The 19,860-nt window shown below is 43.9% G+C and overlaps 1 protein-coding gene across 1 annotated transcript in view; it reads right to left on the bottom strand.

Moving 5' to 3' along the window:
* Positions 1-13,682, bottom strand: part of b4galt5 (UDP-Gal:betaGlcNAc beta 1,4- galactosyltransferase, polypeptide 5) — a 63,665-nt gene extending 49,983 nt beyond the window's left edge. Inside the window, 1 exon segment of the mRNA XM_070447815.1 lies at positions 13,148-13,682. Within this exon segment, the coding sequence (XP_070303916.1) occupies positions 13,148-13,253 (106 nt within the window). The 5' untranslated portion in view covers positions 13,254-13,682.
* Positions 13,683-19,860: the final 6,178 nt, after the last annotated feature.

The raw sequence follows: 19,860 nt of genomic DNA, 5'->3' as shown, positions 1-19,860 counted from the left end.
TAGCTGTAGAGTCGTTTRTCGAGATAAAACAAGCAGAGCCTGCCAAAACCAGACAACAGATTTCAAAGGTTCAAAGGTGGCATGCAGCAAGGAAACGGTGACGTAAGAGAGGTTGGCATGGAGACAAAGACACAGTCAAACAGGGAGAGACCAGTCAAACCAGAAGAGGCCAGTCAAACCGTGAAATAACTTATTTTTTGGGGAGGGGACATACCCAACCAGAGCAGGTTGAGTGAAAGCTGAGCTCGCTCAAATTTTTCACTAGATGTTATCAGGTGAGCAAGGCTATAACCTGTTATCTACACATTACAGATGCAGCTAGTGTGTGGAGCATAGCAACATCAGCAGGGCATTTGTGGTTATAGCATTGGGCCAGTAACCAAACGGTCGCTGGTTCAAATAACCAAGCCGACGAGGTGAAAAATCTGTCGATGTGCCCTTAAACAAGGAAACCCTCATTTGCTCCAGGGGCGCCGTACTACGATGGTTGACCCTGTAGAACAACACATTTCACTGCACCTGTCCAGTGTGTGACAATAAAACAACATTAAATAAGCATTAGAGCCAACCCTSTGCTGCAACACTATGCATAGGCTTGTCTGTCTGTCCACTCTCTAGTAATACATTTTAGCCTCAGTCTCTCTCTTTGGGTATCCCGGGTCACCGGGGTCTGAGAGAAAGAGGAGTGCTACCACTGGTCGCTGTGTGTGGGTGACTGACCGACCATAATAACACAGCCATAGTTACCACAGCAGGCAACATGAACTAACTGGCAGTTCACACCCACTCTCCCCCTGTAATTAACAGACTCACATGCTATCAGGATGGGAGAATTATACCATGGAGATGTATGCCATAAAACCATGGGCATCCGCCTGGCGTCGCAGGATAAGCTTTAGCAGTCAACACCTTGGCAATGTATGCAATGTCATTTTTATGAGGTGTGTGTGTGTGTGTCAGGGTAGTCAGTCACTGGCACTTAAGTAAGCTAAAGCACTGTTTTGCTGGTTCAAAGCATGTAGCCTTTACACTCGTATATGGGTTGAAAATGGCAGATTTGGGCACTAAAAAGCACCTACATTTGAACGTAGTGGCTGTACAGTAATTCTTTCCATGATGTCAGAGCTCAGGCTCTGTGCGTCACAGTGCTGTGTGGGTTTTATACTGACTGACGTTCTGAACTTGAACACCATAGTTGAGTTACAGTAATAGACAATGAAGAAATTTCTAAATACAAATGTATTGAATTACTTCGTAAAATGAATGGACTCACATACAAGACATAAACTTAAGTTACAATGCATTACATGGCTTTATTCTAAGTATATAGATCCTAAGGTTAACTTACAAGACAAAGCATGAGCAAAGAGACGCTTACTAGACCGGAGGCCTAGAAAATGAGAATTGATATATATAACCTTCCTCCATGGACTGGATACAGGATACGAGAGAGAACAAAGGCATTTAATTCCATTTATAACATCTGAAGATGTAACCCTTCAACCCAAAACCAACCATTGATCAATCAAACGATACCAAGTTACCAGAGTAACCTGACCACCAAGGCCCAACCTAAACAGGGTGTCACAGCAGTTAAAGGTGTGTGTGTGGGGGATGAGACTTATGTAAATAAGACAGAATTCCTGAAAGGACAAGACAACCTGTTTTAGAGTCATTTAGAGTTCACCCTGTCCAGATACAAGTTACCACAGAGATCATCCATCCATACAGATAGCATCAGAGTTCTCCTCAGTGAACAGTTACCACAGAGATCATCCATCCATACAGATAGCATTCACTTCTCCTCATGAAACATTACCACAGAGATCATCCATCCATAACAGATAGCATCAGAAGTTCTCCTAGAAACAGTTACCACAGAGAATCATTCCATCCATACAGATAGCACAGGTTCTCCTCAGGAACAGTTACCACAGAGATCATCCATCCATACAGATAGCATCAGAGTTCTCCTCAGTGAACAGTTACCACAGAGATCATCCATCCATACAGATAGCATCAGAGTTCTCCTCAGTGAACATTACCACAGAGATCATCCATCCATACAGATAGCATCAGGTTCTCCTCAGTGAACAGTTACCAACAGAGATCATCCATCCATACAGATAGCATCAGGTTCTCCTCAGTGAACAGTTACCAACAGAATCATCCATCCATACAGATAGCATCAGAGTTCTCCTCAGTGAACAGTTACCACAGAGATCACCATCCATACAGATAGCATCAGAGTTCACCTCAGTGAACAGTTACCACAGAGATCACCATCCATACAGATAGCATCAGAGGTCTCCTCAGAGAACGTTACCACAGAGAATCACCATCCATACAGATAGCATCAGAGTTTCTCAGTGAACAGTTACCAAGAGATCATCCATCCATACAGATAGCATCAGAGTTCTCCTCAGTGAACAGTTACCACAGAGATCACCATCCATACAGAAGCATCAGAGTTCTCCTCAGTGAAAGTTACCACAGAGATCATCCATCCATACAGATAGCATCAGAGTTCCCTCAGTGAACAGTTACCACAGAGATCATCCATCCATACAGATAGCATCAGGTTCTCCTCAGTGAACAGTTACCACAGAGATCATCCATCCATACAGATAGCATCAGCGTTCTCCTCAGTGAACAGTTACCACAGAGATCATCCATCCATTACAGATAGCATCAGAGTTCTCCTCATGAAACAGTTACCACAAATCACCATCCATACAGATAGCATCAGAGTTCTCCTCAGAGACAGTTACCACAGAGATCCACCATCCATCATACAAATAGATAGAGCATCAGAGTTCTCCTCAGTGAACAGTTACCACAGAGATCACCCATCCATACAGATAGCATCAGAGTTCTCCTCAGTGAACAGTTACCACAGAGATCACCATCCATACAGATAGCATCAGAGTTCTCCTCAGGAACAGTTACCACAGAGATCATCCATCCATACAGATAGCATCAGAGTTCTCCTCAGTGAACAGTTACCACAGAGATCACCATCCATACAGATAGCATCAGAGTTCTCCTCAGTGAACAGTTACCACAGAGATCACCCATCATACAGATAGCATCAGATCTCTGAACAGTTACCACAGAGATCATCCACCATACAGATAGCATCAGAGTTTCCTCAGTGAACAGTTACCACAGAATCACCATCCATACAGATAGCATCAGAGTTCTCCTCAGTGAACAGTTACCACAGAGATCAACCAATCCATACAGATAGCATCAGAGTTCTCCTCAGAGAACAGTTACCACAAGATCATCCATCCATACATACAGATAGCATCAGAGCATCAAGTTCTCCTCAGTGAACAGTTACCACAGAGATCAACCCATCCATACAGATAGCATCAGAGTTCCTCAGTGAACAGTTACCACAGAGATCATCCATCCATACAGATAGCATCAGTTCTCCTCAGTAACAGTTACCACAGAGATCATCCATCCATACAGATAGCCATCAGAGTTTTTCCCTCAGTGAACAGTTACCACAGAGATCATCCATCCATACAGATAGCATCAGAGTTCTCCTCAGTGAATAGTTACCACAGAGATCATCCATCCATACAGATAGTGTCAGAGTTCTCCTCAGTGAACAGTTACCACAGAGATCACCCATCCATACAGATAGCATCAGAGTTCTCAGAGAACAGTTACCACAGAGATCATCCATCCATACAGATAGCATCAGAGTTCTCAGTGAACAGTTACCACAGAGATCATCCATCCATACAGATAGCGTCAGAGTTCTCTTCAGTGAACCCGTTTCAGGTAGAATAATGCTATAGTATTCATGGTTGGTATCTATCACTCCTCTGGATACTGTAACGTAGATACATTTTGGACCCTCAGAGGGAGAAGGGCTGACTAGTCCTTGGGTATTGACCTTTGTCCCTGGACCATTTGCCATGCAGCTCCATGTAACAGAGAACACATAAATTAGGGCCGAGCCTACATGTGTACCAAACAAAACAACTAAAAGTGTGCTGGCTCTAGTTCCTTAATGGCACAGCTAGGATTGCAACATTTGTTTTATTAAAAGCACCTTATAGTTGAAGACTGTTCGTTGAGTCATAAAAGTGCATTGAAATTACTTAGAAACTGTGCACACTTTGGAGAGGTGTGTGGCCCTGTCATTTTTTTAAATGTTTATGTTCCAATCAACAGTGTCATGTTTGGATTCAGTCTTGTGTCGGGTGACCTCGTGTTCTCAACTTTGGTCTAATAATATTCCCATAAGCTCCAAACTGTTCTTTCATGTGCTCCCATGGTTATGCATATGCTTGTGTCTTCTGTAAGAAACATTTCCATTTAGCCCTATCCATTAGAGGCMAATTMCCACAAGTATAAAGGTTAAACCCATAGGACAATTATAAATGAATAACCAGACACAGAATGTCTTACACAAACGTACTGTGACCTACTTGTTCCTGGTACAGAGTGTGAACTTACTTCCTCAACACCCATATAAGGGAGCAGAATAAGGAAGTTGACAGTTAAGCTGCATCAATATTTTTAAAGTAATACCTCCAATTTAGGTAGTAATCACACCTATCATCACACTCCATCTATGCTGCAGGGTTAGCTGCAATTTTAGCTTTGAAAACATTACCATGCATTGTGGTCAGTGTTTTATAAACATAGATTTTAATGACATGATGATGCCCAAATAAACAAATTATTACATAAAAATTGTATTTCCAATTTACTGTGAAATCTATAACACGCAAGCTCGCATGCTAGCTAGTTAGCAGACTGTAAAATCAAGCGTAACCAAAATGTTCAATGGGTTGTAGACTAGAGATGGCTTTAGGGCAGGAACTTGGCTATCCCTGTGAGTGAATGCACGATGGAACTAACAGTGGCACACACCATGTAGTAGTATAACATCCCCTTTATTCAGTACACCTGGGGGTTCACCTACAAACAACAAATCCCACACACACGGCACTGACACACACGGCACTGACACACACGGCACTGACACACACGGCACTGACACACACGGCACTGACACACACGGCACGGAACACACGGCACTGACACAACACGGCACTGGACACACAACGGCACTGACACACCATGACACACACGGCACTGACACACACGGCACTGACACACACGGCACTGACACACACGGCACTGACACACACGGCACTGACACAGAAGAAGCACCTGGTTTTCTCGTCTCGCTTGCTCTGAGTGGCCAGTGCGTGGGTGCCTCTATAAATAGGGCTTGTGCCTTCCCCAGCTCCGACGGGATCCTCTCATGTTTTAATTAAGTAAACTGCAGCCATCAAGACCAGCTGTGCCTGCATCCCGGTCTCCCAACTGCAATCACAGCATCCATGCTCCAGGGCCACAGAGAAGCTGAGCTCATATGAGTATGTGTGTGTGTGGCGTGTGTGTCTGTGTATCACGTGAGTGACGCAGTTTGTTGTGCTTGTTGGAGGGGTCTATACGTGTTTTATACTAACACTCCAGTGACGCAGAAACTAGGGACTGAGCCTATGGGAGAGGGGCATTCTGGGTAAAAACATACTGGTGTTTCGGGAAGCTCCCCTGGAGTGTAACAGAGAACGAGGGTACTCCTGATCTGTCTATCCTCCCCCTTCATCTCTCCAGCCATCTATTTGTTTCATTCTCCTGGATCTCTTCACTCTCATCCAGAAATCCTCCCACCTCCCTGTCCTCCCTCCCCCTGCTCTCTGCACCCACTACGTTCCTCATACTTTTCTGACTACCTCACATGTACCTACCCTTATACCTCTCCCTCCACCTACCCCATATACCCTCACTGTCTCTCCCTATATCTACCCCTACACCTCCCCTGTATCTAACACTACACCCTGCCCTGTCATCCCTCCCCTGTATCTACCACTACACCCTCCTGTATCTACCCTACACCTCCCTGTATCTAACACCTACACCCTGCCCGTCTCTACCACCTACACCCTCCCCTGTAACTAACACCTACACCTGCTGTACAACACATACACTCCCCTGTAACTACACTACACCCTGCCCTGTAAACTAACACCTACACCCTGCCCTGTATCTACCACCATAACACCCTCCCCTGTGATACCACATACACCTCCCTGTAACTAACACTTACACCCTCCCCTGTAACTACACACAACCCTCCCCTGTAACTAACACCTACACCCTGCCATGAACTAACACCTACACCCTGCCCTGTATCTACACACACCTCCCTGTATAGCACCATACACCCTGCCCTGTAACTAACACCTACCCCTGCCCTGTATCTACCACTACACCCCCTGTAACTACCACATACCCCTCCCCTGTAACTAACACCTACACCCGCCTGTATCTACCACCTACACCCTCCCCTGTAACTACCACATACACCTCCCCTGTAACTAACACCTACCCTGCCCTGTATCTAACACCTACACCCTCCCCTGTAACTAACACCTACACCCTGCCTGTAACTAACACCTACACCCTCCCCTGTATCTACACAACATACACCCTCCCCTGTAACTAACACCTACACCCTGCCCTGTATCTTACCACATACACCCTCGCCGTTCTCCGCAATATCTACCACATACACCTCCCCTGTATCTACCACTACCCCTCCCCCTGTATCTACCACTTACACCGGCTCCCTGTCCTCTTCCCCCCCTGTATCTCCACATACACCCTCCCCCGTATCTACAACTTACACCTCCCCTGTAATCTACCACATACACACCTCCCCTGTATCTTACCCATACACACCTCCCCGTATCTACCACATACACCTCCACCCTGTATCTACCACATACCACCCTCCCCTGTATCTACCACATCACCCTCTCCCTGTATCTACCAACATACACCCTCCCTGTACTACCAACATACACCTCTCCCATGTATCTACCACAACACCCTCGCCTGTAACTCTCCCCGTATCACGCCTCCGTACTCCCCCCTATCTACCACTTACCACTCCCCTGTATCTACTACTACCCTCCCCTGTAATCTACCACTTCCCGTCCCTGTTACCACCACACTACTTACCACTCCCTGATCTACCACATTACACCCTCCCCTGTATCTACCCAACTACCCTCCCTGTATCTCTACCACTACAGCCTGTCTCTCCCTTCTCCCTGTCTCCCCCCATGTCATGCTGTACCAACTCACTAGTCATCCTCCCCCTTAATACCTCCACTGCAGCTCCCCTCCTTCCACTCCCTATCTACCCACCCCCTGTACTCTGCCCACTTACACCCTCCCCTGTATCTACCACTACAACTCTCCCTGTTCTCACCACTGCCTATCAACACCTCCCCTGTACCTCTACCACATTACCCTCCCCTGTCTCTCCACTTAACCCCCTCCCCTGTACACACACACCCTCTCCCGCTCTTCCCTGTATCTACCCTTACCTTCCTGTAATCTACCACTTTTACAACAAAAAACAAAACAACCGTCCTGTTCTTCCCCTCCCCTGTATCTAACCCACTTAAACAAATCAATACCCTCCCCTATCTCTAACCACTTACACCGTCCCTGTCTCTTCCCCTCCCTGGTATCTACCACTACAAACCCCCTATCCTACCACTACCCACTTTCCCCTGTCTCTAATCTACACCACTCCCTGTCTCTACCCACTTCTCTGTCTCTACCACGTCCCTGTCCCTCTACCTACCACTCCCACTGTCCTCCCCTTATACCTCCCCTGTCTCTCCACTTACCCCTCCCTGTCTCTCCACTCCCTGTCTCTCCCCTCCCTGTCTCTACCACTCCCTGTCCTCTAACCCCTTACTCCCCTGTCTCTCCCACTCTTCACTGTCTCTAACCGATCCCATGTCTCTCCCCTCTATTATCCCCTCCCGTCTTCCCACTTTACCCTTCCTACTACCAATACCCACCCTCCCCTCCCTGTCCTCCTCCCAAAAATTACCCTCCCTGTCTCTTCCTCCCACTTATACCCTCCAGGACCCTGTCACTGTACATCCCCCTTCTCCTCCATCCTTGTCTCTCCTTTATTCACTAACTCTCCTGTCTCTACCCCAACTACCCCTCCTTCCCTGTAACCCTTTCCTTCCTCACCTGCCTAACTAATTATCAACCTCCCCTGTCCTCTCCCACTCCCCTAGCGGGATCTCTCTCCATCCCTGTCTCTACCCACTTACACCCATCCCCCATATCCACTTCACCTGTCCTCCACTCCTCTCCAAGGCCACTTTACACCTCCATCCACTACCCCTACCCTGTCTTCCACTCCCCTGTCATACACTCCCCTGTCTATAGACACTCCCCTGTCTCTACCACTAACCCCAATCCTGTTCTCTCCACTCGCCCTGTCCTGCTCCACTCCTGGTCCTTCTACCACGTTACACCTCTCCAATATTCACCCCTTACACCCTCCCCTGCTGCCCACTCCCCTGTCCTCTGAACCCTATCACATAGCACCTCCTACCAATATCTACCACTTACCCCCTCCCCCTCCTCCCTCGCCTCTCCACTCCCTCTGTCCTCTCCCACTTACCCCCGGTCCCCTGTCTCTCCCATCTCCCTGTCCTCTCCCACTCCCCTGTCTCTACCACCTTATACCCTCCCTCTTGCCAATTTTCCACTCTCCTAATCTCTTACCTCCTCCCCTGTCCTTCCCTCCCTCCTTCCATTTCCACTCCACCTCCTCCCTGTCCTCTCCCCTCCTTTCATTTTCCACTCCACCTCCTCCTCCCCTGTCTCTCCCCTCCCCTCCATTTTACACTCCACTCTACCTCCTCCCCTGTTTCCTTCACAAACTCCTCCTCCCCCTTCCTTCCCTGTATGGCCATTAGTTTAAGTTGAATTTATTTGCACCAAAGAAAGTGATAGACAACATTACAGACAACAATACAGATAAAAACACATTTCAAAAAATGGTGTGCAGGTTGTGGTTGGAAGCCCAAGGTATTATATGAAAACCACACAAAAAAAGTACTAAAATAAAGGTTTGTTAAAACACATAACAAAATCTACCAATTATAAATGAGTAAATGAATTAAATATATTTGTTTTGTTTAAATGTGTGTGTGCATGTGAGAGAGTTAGGCTATATGGAGGATGTCTCTCTCTCCATCATTCTTCCTCCCCATGTCATTCCTCCCTTTCCTAGTCAATTTCCGCCCTTCTTCCCTAACCCCATTGTATTCCCCACCCCCAGAACTACTCTACTCTGACCTCTTCTCCTGTATCACCCCTCTGTGAGGCCCCAGGTGTTGGGGTCTAAACTGTAGCTTTTAGTAGCAGCAGTCCTGCTCCTAGTTACCATCCATTATTAATGGCCTGCTGCTAGTTCTGTTTCTGGCCCTATCTTACTTTCAGGGGTCACGCAGCCATTAAAACACTACAATCAACACCCAGGAAAACCAGAGAGAGAGAGGGAAGGAGGGGAGACAGGATAACAGAGGGGAGGAAAACTGTTTGCACTAACAAATGGAGATCATCAATAAATGAAGTTTTTAAAAAATGGTGGTAAACGAATGAAGCCAATTATGGTTTTAGAACGGCCGTCAATTGTTCAAAGAGTAATATGGCTGACTTTAAAAAAAATCATAGACAAGAGTCAGGGTAAAAACCCCATGACCTGCAAAGCCAATTCCCATCAGTTGATGTGTTCCCCCATATGAACATTGATTCAATTATTGATTAAGTCAGCTTGAATAGGTAAAAAGCACAGGTGGGTCAATAACCATTCTGATGACTTAGGGAGATCAGCTTACCCGTTGATGATTTGTAAAGTCCCAACATGTGACTTACAAGGGAGGAACTGAACAGCCAATGGGTTGGAGCAGGTGCTGGACATCAAAATGTTTACCAAGAAATACGCCTGCTGAACTAGGACTCCGTCTTTATAATAGCTAATATCTGACTATAAATCATTATTTCATATGCTTATAATGCTTTATACATGTATTATATGTCTGTCCATGGACAATAGTTTGGGGGTTGAGTAAGGGGAGGTCGGCATTATATAGGTGTGTGCCTTTAGTCCCAGTGAAGCAGTATAGCAGCGTTAAAAGATCATTAGAAAAGCAGGATGTTCTACAGTGAAGTGGTTGAAGCACAATATCCGGGCTTCAATGAATGAGCTTATTGAATAAATAGGACGTAGCTTCTGATCAAGAGACAAGTCAGAACAGTTTAGACTACATTGTACGTTGATGGCTGTATGTTGAAATAGAAGTGATGTTCTGACTATTGTCTCTTAAATAATACATTTATAAAGCATTATAAGCATATTAAATAATTATTTAAAGGAGTCCAGGACAGAGGGAAATATGGTGCTGTCCGAAATCCTTACTTTACCAATACACAATAGTTTCCTAAACTAGATCCTCAGAACCCAGAGGGGAGCACGTTTTGGTTTTTGCCCTAACACTACACAGCTGATTTAAATGATCAAAGCTTGATGATTAGTTGATTATWTTAATCMRCTKTRTARTGCTAGGGAAAAAAATATATTACCACGTTGTTAGTTGTTAGTTTTAGCAAGGCCATCTTTGACTAATCGTGAAACCATTCATGACCTACTGTACAAAACATATGCCCTATAGTAACCCTTCTTCCCTGCCTCTGATTGGGTCCAGGCCGTTTGAATAGTATGAACCATGTGATCAGTTATCTCACTTCAACTAAATAACTACTAACTTGTTCTTTATCATAGGAATTGTTACTCGAAACAGTTATGTCATTTGTGTCAGATTTAATGCACAATGTAAAGCTGCACATTGATTAATGTCCAAGCTTCTCAACAGCATGAGGCTGGAATGCTATATGCTCAGAGTTGAAGTAGAGGSTTGATCAACCCTCCTCAAATACAAAACTGACCTTAGATTAAGGGCAACTTCATCCGTCTCAGCACAGTAGTACATACTAGTTTACTGAGACACGCCCACCCTGGTGATTAGCTTACTCAGTCATATATCTGTCCAGTGGTGTAAAGTACTTAAGTAAAAATACTTGAAAGTACTACTTAAGTAATTTTTAGGGTATATATTTTTGAGAACTTTTACTTCACTACATTCCTAAAGAAAAGTATGTACTTTTTACTCCACACATTTCCCTGACACTCAAAAGTACTCCTTACATTTTGAATGCTTAGCAGGACAAGAAATTGTCTAATTCACAMACTTATCAAGAGAACATCCCCAGTCCTCCCTACTGCCTCTGATCTGGTGGACTCACTAAACACAAGCTTCATTTGAAAATTATGTCAGAGTGATAGAGCGTGCTCCTGGCTAACTGTAAATTTAAAAAAAAATAGTAAAATTGTGTMATCTGGTTTGCTTAATTAATGTAAGTAATTTTAAATGTATACTTTTACTTTTGATACTTAAGTATATTTAAAATCAAATACTTTTACTCAAGCAGTATTTTACTGGGCGACTTTCACTTGAGTCATTTTCTATTAAGGCATCTTCACTTTTACTCAAGTATGACAATTGGGTACTTTTTCCACCACTGTATYTCTCTTCACTCTCTGTGGAAGTCAAACTGTTCTGATCATTCATTAAATAAATAATAACACCACTAATTGAGTCTAATCAAGAAATAACTATATTTTCTAAACAGTAGCCTAGCATGTTGTGGCATTAACATTATCGTAATAACTGTGGCAGTTTGCTGTGTTAGACTCTCACAGTGACAATCACAGGCAGCATAAGACAGGCAATAAATTGTCAAGAATCATCCCACACAACAAGATAAGAGTTATAATACAGTACAGTGTGGTGTAATAAAACAGCTGACCTTTGGGCCACACATAGAAACTCATGACTACAGCTGGACACCTCAGCTGATAAACTGGCCCTCTAGGAGTGGGAGCAGCCCAGCTACATTGCTGTACAGTCCTCTRGGAGTGGGAGCAGCCCAGCTACATTGCTGTACAGTCCTCTRGGAGTGGGAGCAGCCCAGCTACATTGCTGTACAGCCCTCTAGGAGTGGGAACAGCCCAGCTACATTGCTGTACAGTCCTCTAGGAGTGGGAACAGCCCAGCTACATTGCTGTACAGTTTAGGAGTGGGAGCAGCCCAGCTACGTTACTGTACAGTCCTCTAGGAGTGGGAACAGCCCAGCTACGTTACTGTACAGTCCTCTAGGAGTGGGAGCAGCTACATTGCTGTACAGTCCTCTAGGAGTGGGAGCAGCTACATTGCTGTACAGTCCTCTAGGAGTGGTAGCAGCTACATTGCTGTACAGTCCTCTAGGAGTGGGAGCCTCACAGTTACGTTACTGTAAAGTCCTGTGGGAGTGGGAGCCGCCCAGTTACGCTACTGTAAAGTCCTGTGGGAGTGGGAGCAGCCCAGTTACTGTAAAGTCCTGTGGGAGTGGGAGCAGCCCAGTTACTGTAAAGTCCTGTAAGAGTGGGAGCCGCACAGTTACTGTAAAGTCCTGTGAAAGTGGGAGCAGCCCAGTTACTGTAAAGTCCTGTWGGAGTGGGAGCAGCCCAGTTACTGTAAAGTCMTGTAGGAGTGGGAGCAGCCCAGTTACTGTAATCTAGCCTGGGTACCAGACTGTTCAGCTATCATTCCACTCCTTGCCACTCCTGTGTTTTGCCAAATCATTGCCAAAGACTTGGCAAATGACAGGAGTGGAAGGAATGAAAGCTAAACAGACTGGTACCCAGACTAAAAATCAATCCTCTATAACAAAGTATTCCATTCCATTAATTATATTCTATTCAACTATGCATGTTGCACTCTGAACCTTATGTTTCCAACGTTAGTGAGGATAATAACATAACCAATAATATAAGTAGATTGATCCAATATGCTACTTTGCTCATCTGCAAAAGAGCAGTTTCCTGCTCCTACACTCCTAAAGCCGTTCTGATTATCCTCAGAGGCAGAAAATCAACAATGACTTCGCCATCATCACGCAGGTGCATTGCTAGCATCCAGTCGCGTCCCGGAATCATGAGCCATAAAATTGTCTGGAGAATTCCAAGCAACCTAARCAGAGGCGCGCGGCTTCCCAAGCCTGTGAAACACTCCCATTAGTTGCCAGCGCGAGCTGTACATGATTTTAACACACAGACGTGAGGATCTCATTATAATCACATAAAGGGTGATTTCAGTGTATTACAGATCAATGGGGACTGACTTACCGATACCAGGCGCTGAATAGATGAAGTATAATGCGGTGGTGGACAGTGAGAAGAGGAATATAAGCCCAAGGAATGACCTTCTCCGAAATCGTAGATGTGTCGGCATTATATAGTCGCAAAAACACGTAGACACGTTTTCTTCTTTACAATAGAGATAGGCTAACAGTAGGCCTCAAATCTCCCGAGCGTGTCCAGATGTAAACGCAATCCGCGAATAATCGGTTTTATTTGTCGACTGCAGCAGGGGATCTGCGGGAAAGATGAGTGGCCAAGCGAGTAGGAAGTCTAGCGAATAGAAAGACAGAATCGAAAGGTAGACAGCTAAAGCCAGCTTTGATTCAGTTTAGAAGAAGTCCCAATGTGGAACAGCTAATCGCGACAATGCAGTCAAAACTGTTGGTGTTGTATTCAGTGGAAGGACATCATTAGCCTACAGTCAGACGCTGGGTACTCGGCCGCTCCGGCGGTGGTAGCCTACTATGAACGGAAAGCTACTAGCGTCTACCTTCCACCAAAAAAATGTGCCATGCCTTTATGAGGAGGCGTCTCGTTTCCCCATAGGGAGTGTGTGCAAACTCTTTCACTACGTCACTGATACCGATTGACTTTATGCAGTGGTGGAAAATGTACTCAATAGTCATTATTGAGTAAAAGTAAGGATACCTTCATAGAAAATGACTGTTTAATGGCTTCTGTTTCTTTTTTTTCTTTTATAAAATAATAKCTAATCAGCATTGAGCTAAACTGAGTAAGCTCAGTTGTGACATCATATTTAGCTTACATTAATTGGACTAAATCGTTTTTGGTATATTTTAGTTGTCACTGTATTAGACTACGCATAGGTGATTCAATTATGTTGAAATGGTGCTAGAATAGTGGAGGCGTCGTCTGTATTCTTTGCAACTTGCGGTAACTCTCCATGGTTCAAAGTCAATAGTTGTTTAGTAGTCCGAAAATGTCGGAAACATTAACTTGCTTGACCATGCTGTAGGTCATGTAACTTTTTGTTACACATGCAATATGTTTTATGGACTTCACCGGACAGATGTCTCCGGTTTTGTGATGAAACAAAGGTGTGGTTGAATTTATTCTGCCACTGTCTTCTTATTGTCACGGCYTTAGGYTTATATATCACGGTGTCAAGGCATACAGTAGGAACTAACAGGTTATAGAGCAAACAACGCAATTATCCCAACACATAGGTTGTAATATGGCTTTTTTTCCTGGCTTGGCTTCCCTGGTGATTTTACCCACACATCACTACTGTTTGTGATTAATGAGTCCGCCTGATCAGAGGAAGTAGGGATGACGAGGTATATTGATAGGCGCACGAATCGGACCACCATTCTGTCCTGTCTGAGTATTCGAATTGTAACGTATACTTTTTGGTGTGAGGGAAAATGTATGGGAGTAAAAAGTACATATGTTCTTTAGGAATGTAGTGGTAAAAGTAAAAGTTGCAAAAAAATATGAATAGGAAAGTAAAGAACAGATACCGAGAAAAAAAAGAAAAAAAATGAAAGGGCAACTCCGCCACTTTTCAACTTCATATTCATTAGCTGCAACACCAAACGACTGTCTAAATATGTGAAAACTGAGCATTTCTTAATTTAAATGTAGAGTTAAAAAGTTCTCTGATGACATCATCAAAAGTTTAAACATTTTAAAAACAGTGATTTTTAAACACTGAGATTTGCGTTGACATGGTTAGCAAGAAAATATCCTATGGCTAGAAACTCRTTACAAGTTTTGAAAATCACTGATGTCACAGAGACACATTTTTTAGGCCTTATCATTTTAACCACAGATCATAGAAACACACTGGAATAAACATACATTGCCTTTGGAAAGTATTCAGACCCCTTGAATTTTTTCACATTTTGTTAGTTTACAGCCTTATTCTAAAATTGATTAAATAGCTTTTCCCTCATCAATCTACCCCATAATGACAAAGCAAAAACTTTTTTTTTTAAATTTGAGCTAATATATATATATATATATGTAACGGATGTGAAATGGCTAGCTAGTTAGCGGGTACGCGCTAGTAGCGTTTCAATCAGTTACGTCACTTGCTCTGAAACCTAGAAGTAGTGTTGCCCCTTGCTCTGCAAGGGCCGCGGCCTTTGTGGAGCGATGGGTAACGATGCTTCGTGGGCGACCGTTGTTGATGTGTGCAGAGGGTCCCTGGTTCGCGCCCGTGTTGGGGCGAGGGGACGGTTTAAAGTTATACTGTTACATATATAAAGAGACCCGGATCACTGGTTGCTGCGGAAAAGGAGGAGGTTGAAAGGGGGGTGAGTGTAACGGATGTGAAATGGCTAGCTAGTTAGCGGGTACGCGCTAGTAGCGTTTCGATCAGTTACGTCACTTGCTCTGAGACTTAAGAAGGGTTGCCCCTTGCTCTGCAAGGGCCGCGGCCTTTGTGGAGCGATGGGTAACGATGCTTCGTGGGCGACCGTTGTTGATGTGTGCAGAGGGTCCCTGGTTCGCGCCCGTGTTGGGGCGAGGGGACGGTTTAAAGTTATACTGTTACATATATAAAAAACTGAAATATAACATATACATAAGTATTCAGACAGTTTACTTAGTACTTTGTTGAAGGACCTTTGGCAGCGATTACAGCCACAAGTCTTCTAGGGTATGACACTACAAGCTGGGCACACCTGTATTTGGAGAGTTTCTCCCATTCTTCTCTTCATATCCTCTCAAGCTCTGTCAGGTTGGATGGGGAGCGTGGCTGCACAGCTATTTTCTCTCCAGAGATGTTCGATCGGGTTCAATTCCGGGCTCTGGCTGGGCCATTCAACGACATTCAGAGACTTATACCAAAGAAACTCCTGCGTTGTCTTGGCTGTGCGTTTAGGGTCGTTGTCCTGTTGAAGGTGAACCATCACCCCAGTCTGAGATCCTGAGTGCTCTGGAGCAGGTTTTCATTAAGGATCTCTCTGTACTTTGCTCCGTTCATCTTTGCCTCGATCCTGACTAGTCTCAGAGTCCCTGCCGCTGGACAACAACCCCACAGCATGATGCTGCCACCAACATGCTTCACCGTTGGGATGGTGCCAGGTTTCCTCCAGACGTGACGCTTGGCATTCAGGCCAAAGAGTTCAATCTTGGTTTCATCAGACCAGAGAATCTTGTTTCTCATGGTCTAGGAGTCTTTTGGTACCTTTTGGCAAACTCCAAGCGGGCTGTCATGAGGTTTTTACTGAGGAGTGGCTTCCGTCCGATTGGTGGAGTGCTGCAGAGATGGTTGTATTTCTGGAAGGTTCTCTCATCTCCACAGAGGAACTCTATAGCTCTGTCAGAGTGAGCATTGGGTTCTTAGTCACCTCCCTGACCAAGGCCCTTCTTCCCCGATTGCTCAGTTTGGCCGATTGGCCAGCTCTAGGAAGAGTCTTGGTTGTTCCAAACTTCTTCCATTTAAGAACGATGGAGTCCACTGTGTTCTTGGGGAACTTCAATGATGCAGAACTTTTTTTGCTACCCTTCCCCAGATCTGTGCCTCAACACAATCCTGTCTCGGTGCTCTACGGACAATTCCTTCGACCTCATGGCTTGGTTTTTGCTCTGACATGCACTGTCAACTGTGAGACCTTATATACAGTTAAAGTCGGAAGTTTACATACACTTAGGTTGGAGTCATTAAAACTCATTTTTCAACTACTCCACATTTCTTGTTAACAAACTATAGTTTTGGCAAGTTGGTTAGGACATCTACTTTGCACATGACACAAGTAATTTTCCCAACAATTATTTACAGACAGATTATTTCACTTATAATCCACTGTATCACAATTCCAGTGGGTCAGAAGTTTACATACACTAAGTTGACTGTGACTTTAAACAGAGTGGATAATTTCAGAAAATGATGTCATGGCTTTAGAAGCTTTTGATAGGCTAATTGACATCATTTGAGTCAATTGGAGGTGTACYYATGGATGTATTTCAAGACCTACCTTCAAACTCAGTGCCTCTTTGCTTGACATCATGTGGAAATCAAAAGAAATCAGCCAAGACCTCAGAAAATACATTGTAGACCTCCACAAGTCTGGTTCATCCTTGGGAGAAATTTCCAAACACTTGAAGGTACCACGTTCATCTGTACAAACAGTAGTACGCAAGTATAAACACCATGGGACCACAGAGCCGCCACACCGCTCAGGAAGGAGACGCGTTCTGTCTCCTAGAGATTAACTTACTTTGGTGCAAGAAGTGCAAATCAATCCCAGAACAACAGCAAAGGACCTTGTGAAGATGCTGGAGGAAACAGGTACAAAAGTATCTATATCCACAGTAAAACAAGTCCTATATCGACATAACCTGAAAGGCCGCTCAGCAAGGAAGAAGCCACTGCTCCAAAACCGCCATAAAAAAGCCAGACTACAGTTTGCAACTGCACATGTGGACAAAGATTGTACTTTTTGGAGAAATATCCTCTGGTCTGATGAAATAAAAATAGAACAGTTTGGCCATAATGACCATCRTTATGTTTGGAGGAAAAAGGGGGACACTTGCAAGCCGAAGAACACCATCCCAACCGTGAAGCACGGGGGTGGCAGCATCATGTTGTGGGGGTGCTTTGCTGCAGGAGGGACTGATGCACTTCACAAACTAGACAGCATCATGAGGATGGAAAATTATGTGGAGATACTGAAGCAACATCTCAAGACATCAGTCAGGAAGTTAAAGCTTGGTTGCAAATGGGTCTTCCAAATGGAAGACCCATTTGCCACAACTTTGGAAGCATACTTCCAAAGTTGTGGCAAAATGGCATAAGGACAACAGAGTCAAGGTATTTTAGTGGCCATCACAAAGCCCTGACTTCAATCCTATAGAAAATTTGTGGGCAGAACTGAAAAAGTGTTTGCGAGCAAGGAGGCCTACAAACCTGACTCAGTTATGGCAGCTCTGTAAGGAACTTATTGTGGGAAGCTTGTGGAACACGTTTTACCCAAGTTAAACAATTTAAAGACAATGCTTCCAAATAATAATTGAGTGTATGTAAACTTCTGACCCACTGGGAATGTGATGAAATAAATAATATCTGAATTAAATCATTCTCTCTACTATTATTCTGACTTTTCACATTCTTAAAATAAAGTGGTGATCCTAACTGACCTCAGGCAGGGGATTTTTACTAGGATAAAATGTCAGGATTTGTGAAAAACTGAGTTTAAATGTTTTTGGCTAAGGTGTATGTAAACTTCCGACTTCAACTGTAGATAGGTGTGTGCCTTTCCAAATCATGTCCAATCAATTGAATTTACCACAGGTGGATTCCAATCAAGTTGTAGAAACAACTCAAGGATGATCATTGGCAACAGGATGAACCTGAGTGCAATTTCGAGTCTCATAGCAAAGGGAATAATTTTGCAAACATTTCTAAAAACCTGTTTTCTCTTCGTCATTATGGGGTATTGTGATGTCATTATGGGGTATTGTGATGTCATTATGGGGTATTGTGTGCAGATTGCAGAGAATTTGTTTTCATTTAATCCATTTTAGAATAAGGCTGTAACTTAACAAAATGTGTAAAAAGTGAAGGGGTCTGAATACTTTCCGAAAGCACTGTATGTAGACACTGGTTTGGTGTTGGAGATAATTAACATGTGGCGGAGTTGCCCTTTAAGTAGCACTTCAAAGTATTTTTACTTAAGTACTTTACTCCACTTATTTTATGCCAAGTTGGAGGAGCCTTTATAGCCCTAGACCAAAATGAAATAACAAAATATTAACAATATTGCCAATATGAATGCAAAATGTATATTTTATTAGGTTTTATATTGTATCTTTATTCCCCAATATGTTTCATTACGCAATACATTTTCTATAAGATATAAAATAAAACATAAAGACATGGTGTGCTCTTGTGGTACTCAATCCTAATATATTTATTTTGTGTGTGTGTGTGTGTGTCTGTGAGAGAGAGACAACATGTGACTGTGTGTGTGTTGTTCGTGTGTGTGTGTGCGTGCATGCATGTAGCATATGTGTTTGTTCACATTTGTGTATCTGTTTATGTGCCAATGTGTGCATGGGTCTGTGATGGTCCTGTAGATTATACATGGAAGTAAATATTTCCGCTTTCAAGTTTGTAGACTATGTGAACATGTTGAGCACAAGGTCAGACCAGCCTATCCCTCAGAGTACGCTTTAAATAGAGCATTTTAAGAGAAATGCCAGGGGATGGGGAACTATGGGAGAAAGAGAGAGAGGGAGAGAAAGAGATGTGCCCTGGGCCATGCCAAAGAGGAAATGGTAAAGGGAGAAAAAGAGTAGTGTTGGTGTGTGCGTGATCAACAGTCAGTCACCACCTACATTCATAACTTCTGCCTTAGGCATGGCTCAGCACAAACCAGGCATTCAAATGTTGGCTACCATAATTTGACTGGCAACCAACAGCATAACAGCATCCTGATTTAAATGGCAGGCCTGTTGGTACAAAGAAGCAGTGAGCATCTGGTTTAATTTACTGTACGACCCATTGAATGTGGAACAATGGGCAGTGTGGGGCTGGGCTGAAGATTGCCTTTCATTGTTTGTAGGCCTATCAAACATGTTCATTTCAAAACAATTATTTTACTGACTATTGAAAATGAATTGATATTTAGAGTCTGACATTGACCCCCAATGCCACTAGTCTCGAATTTTCTCCATGTAAAATAGCCTAGGCCTACTCGTTCCAGTCCAGTCACTATATAATGCAGGAC

Source organism: Salvelinus sp. IW2-2015, linkage group LG17 (genome assembly GCF_002910315.2).
Source record: "Salvelinus sp. IW2-2015 linkage group LG17, ASM291031v2, whole genome shotgun sequence".
NCBI lineage: Eukaryota > Metazoa > Chordata > Actinopteri > Salmoniformes > Salmonidae > Salvelinus > Salvelinus sp. IW2-2015.
Note: the sequence above shows the minus strand (reverse complement) of the source record. Positions and strands in the feature narration are given on the sequence as shown.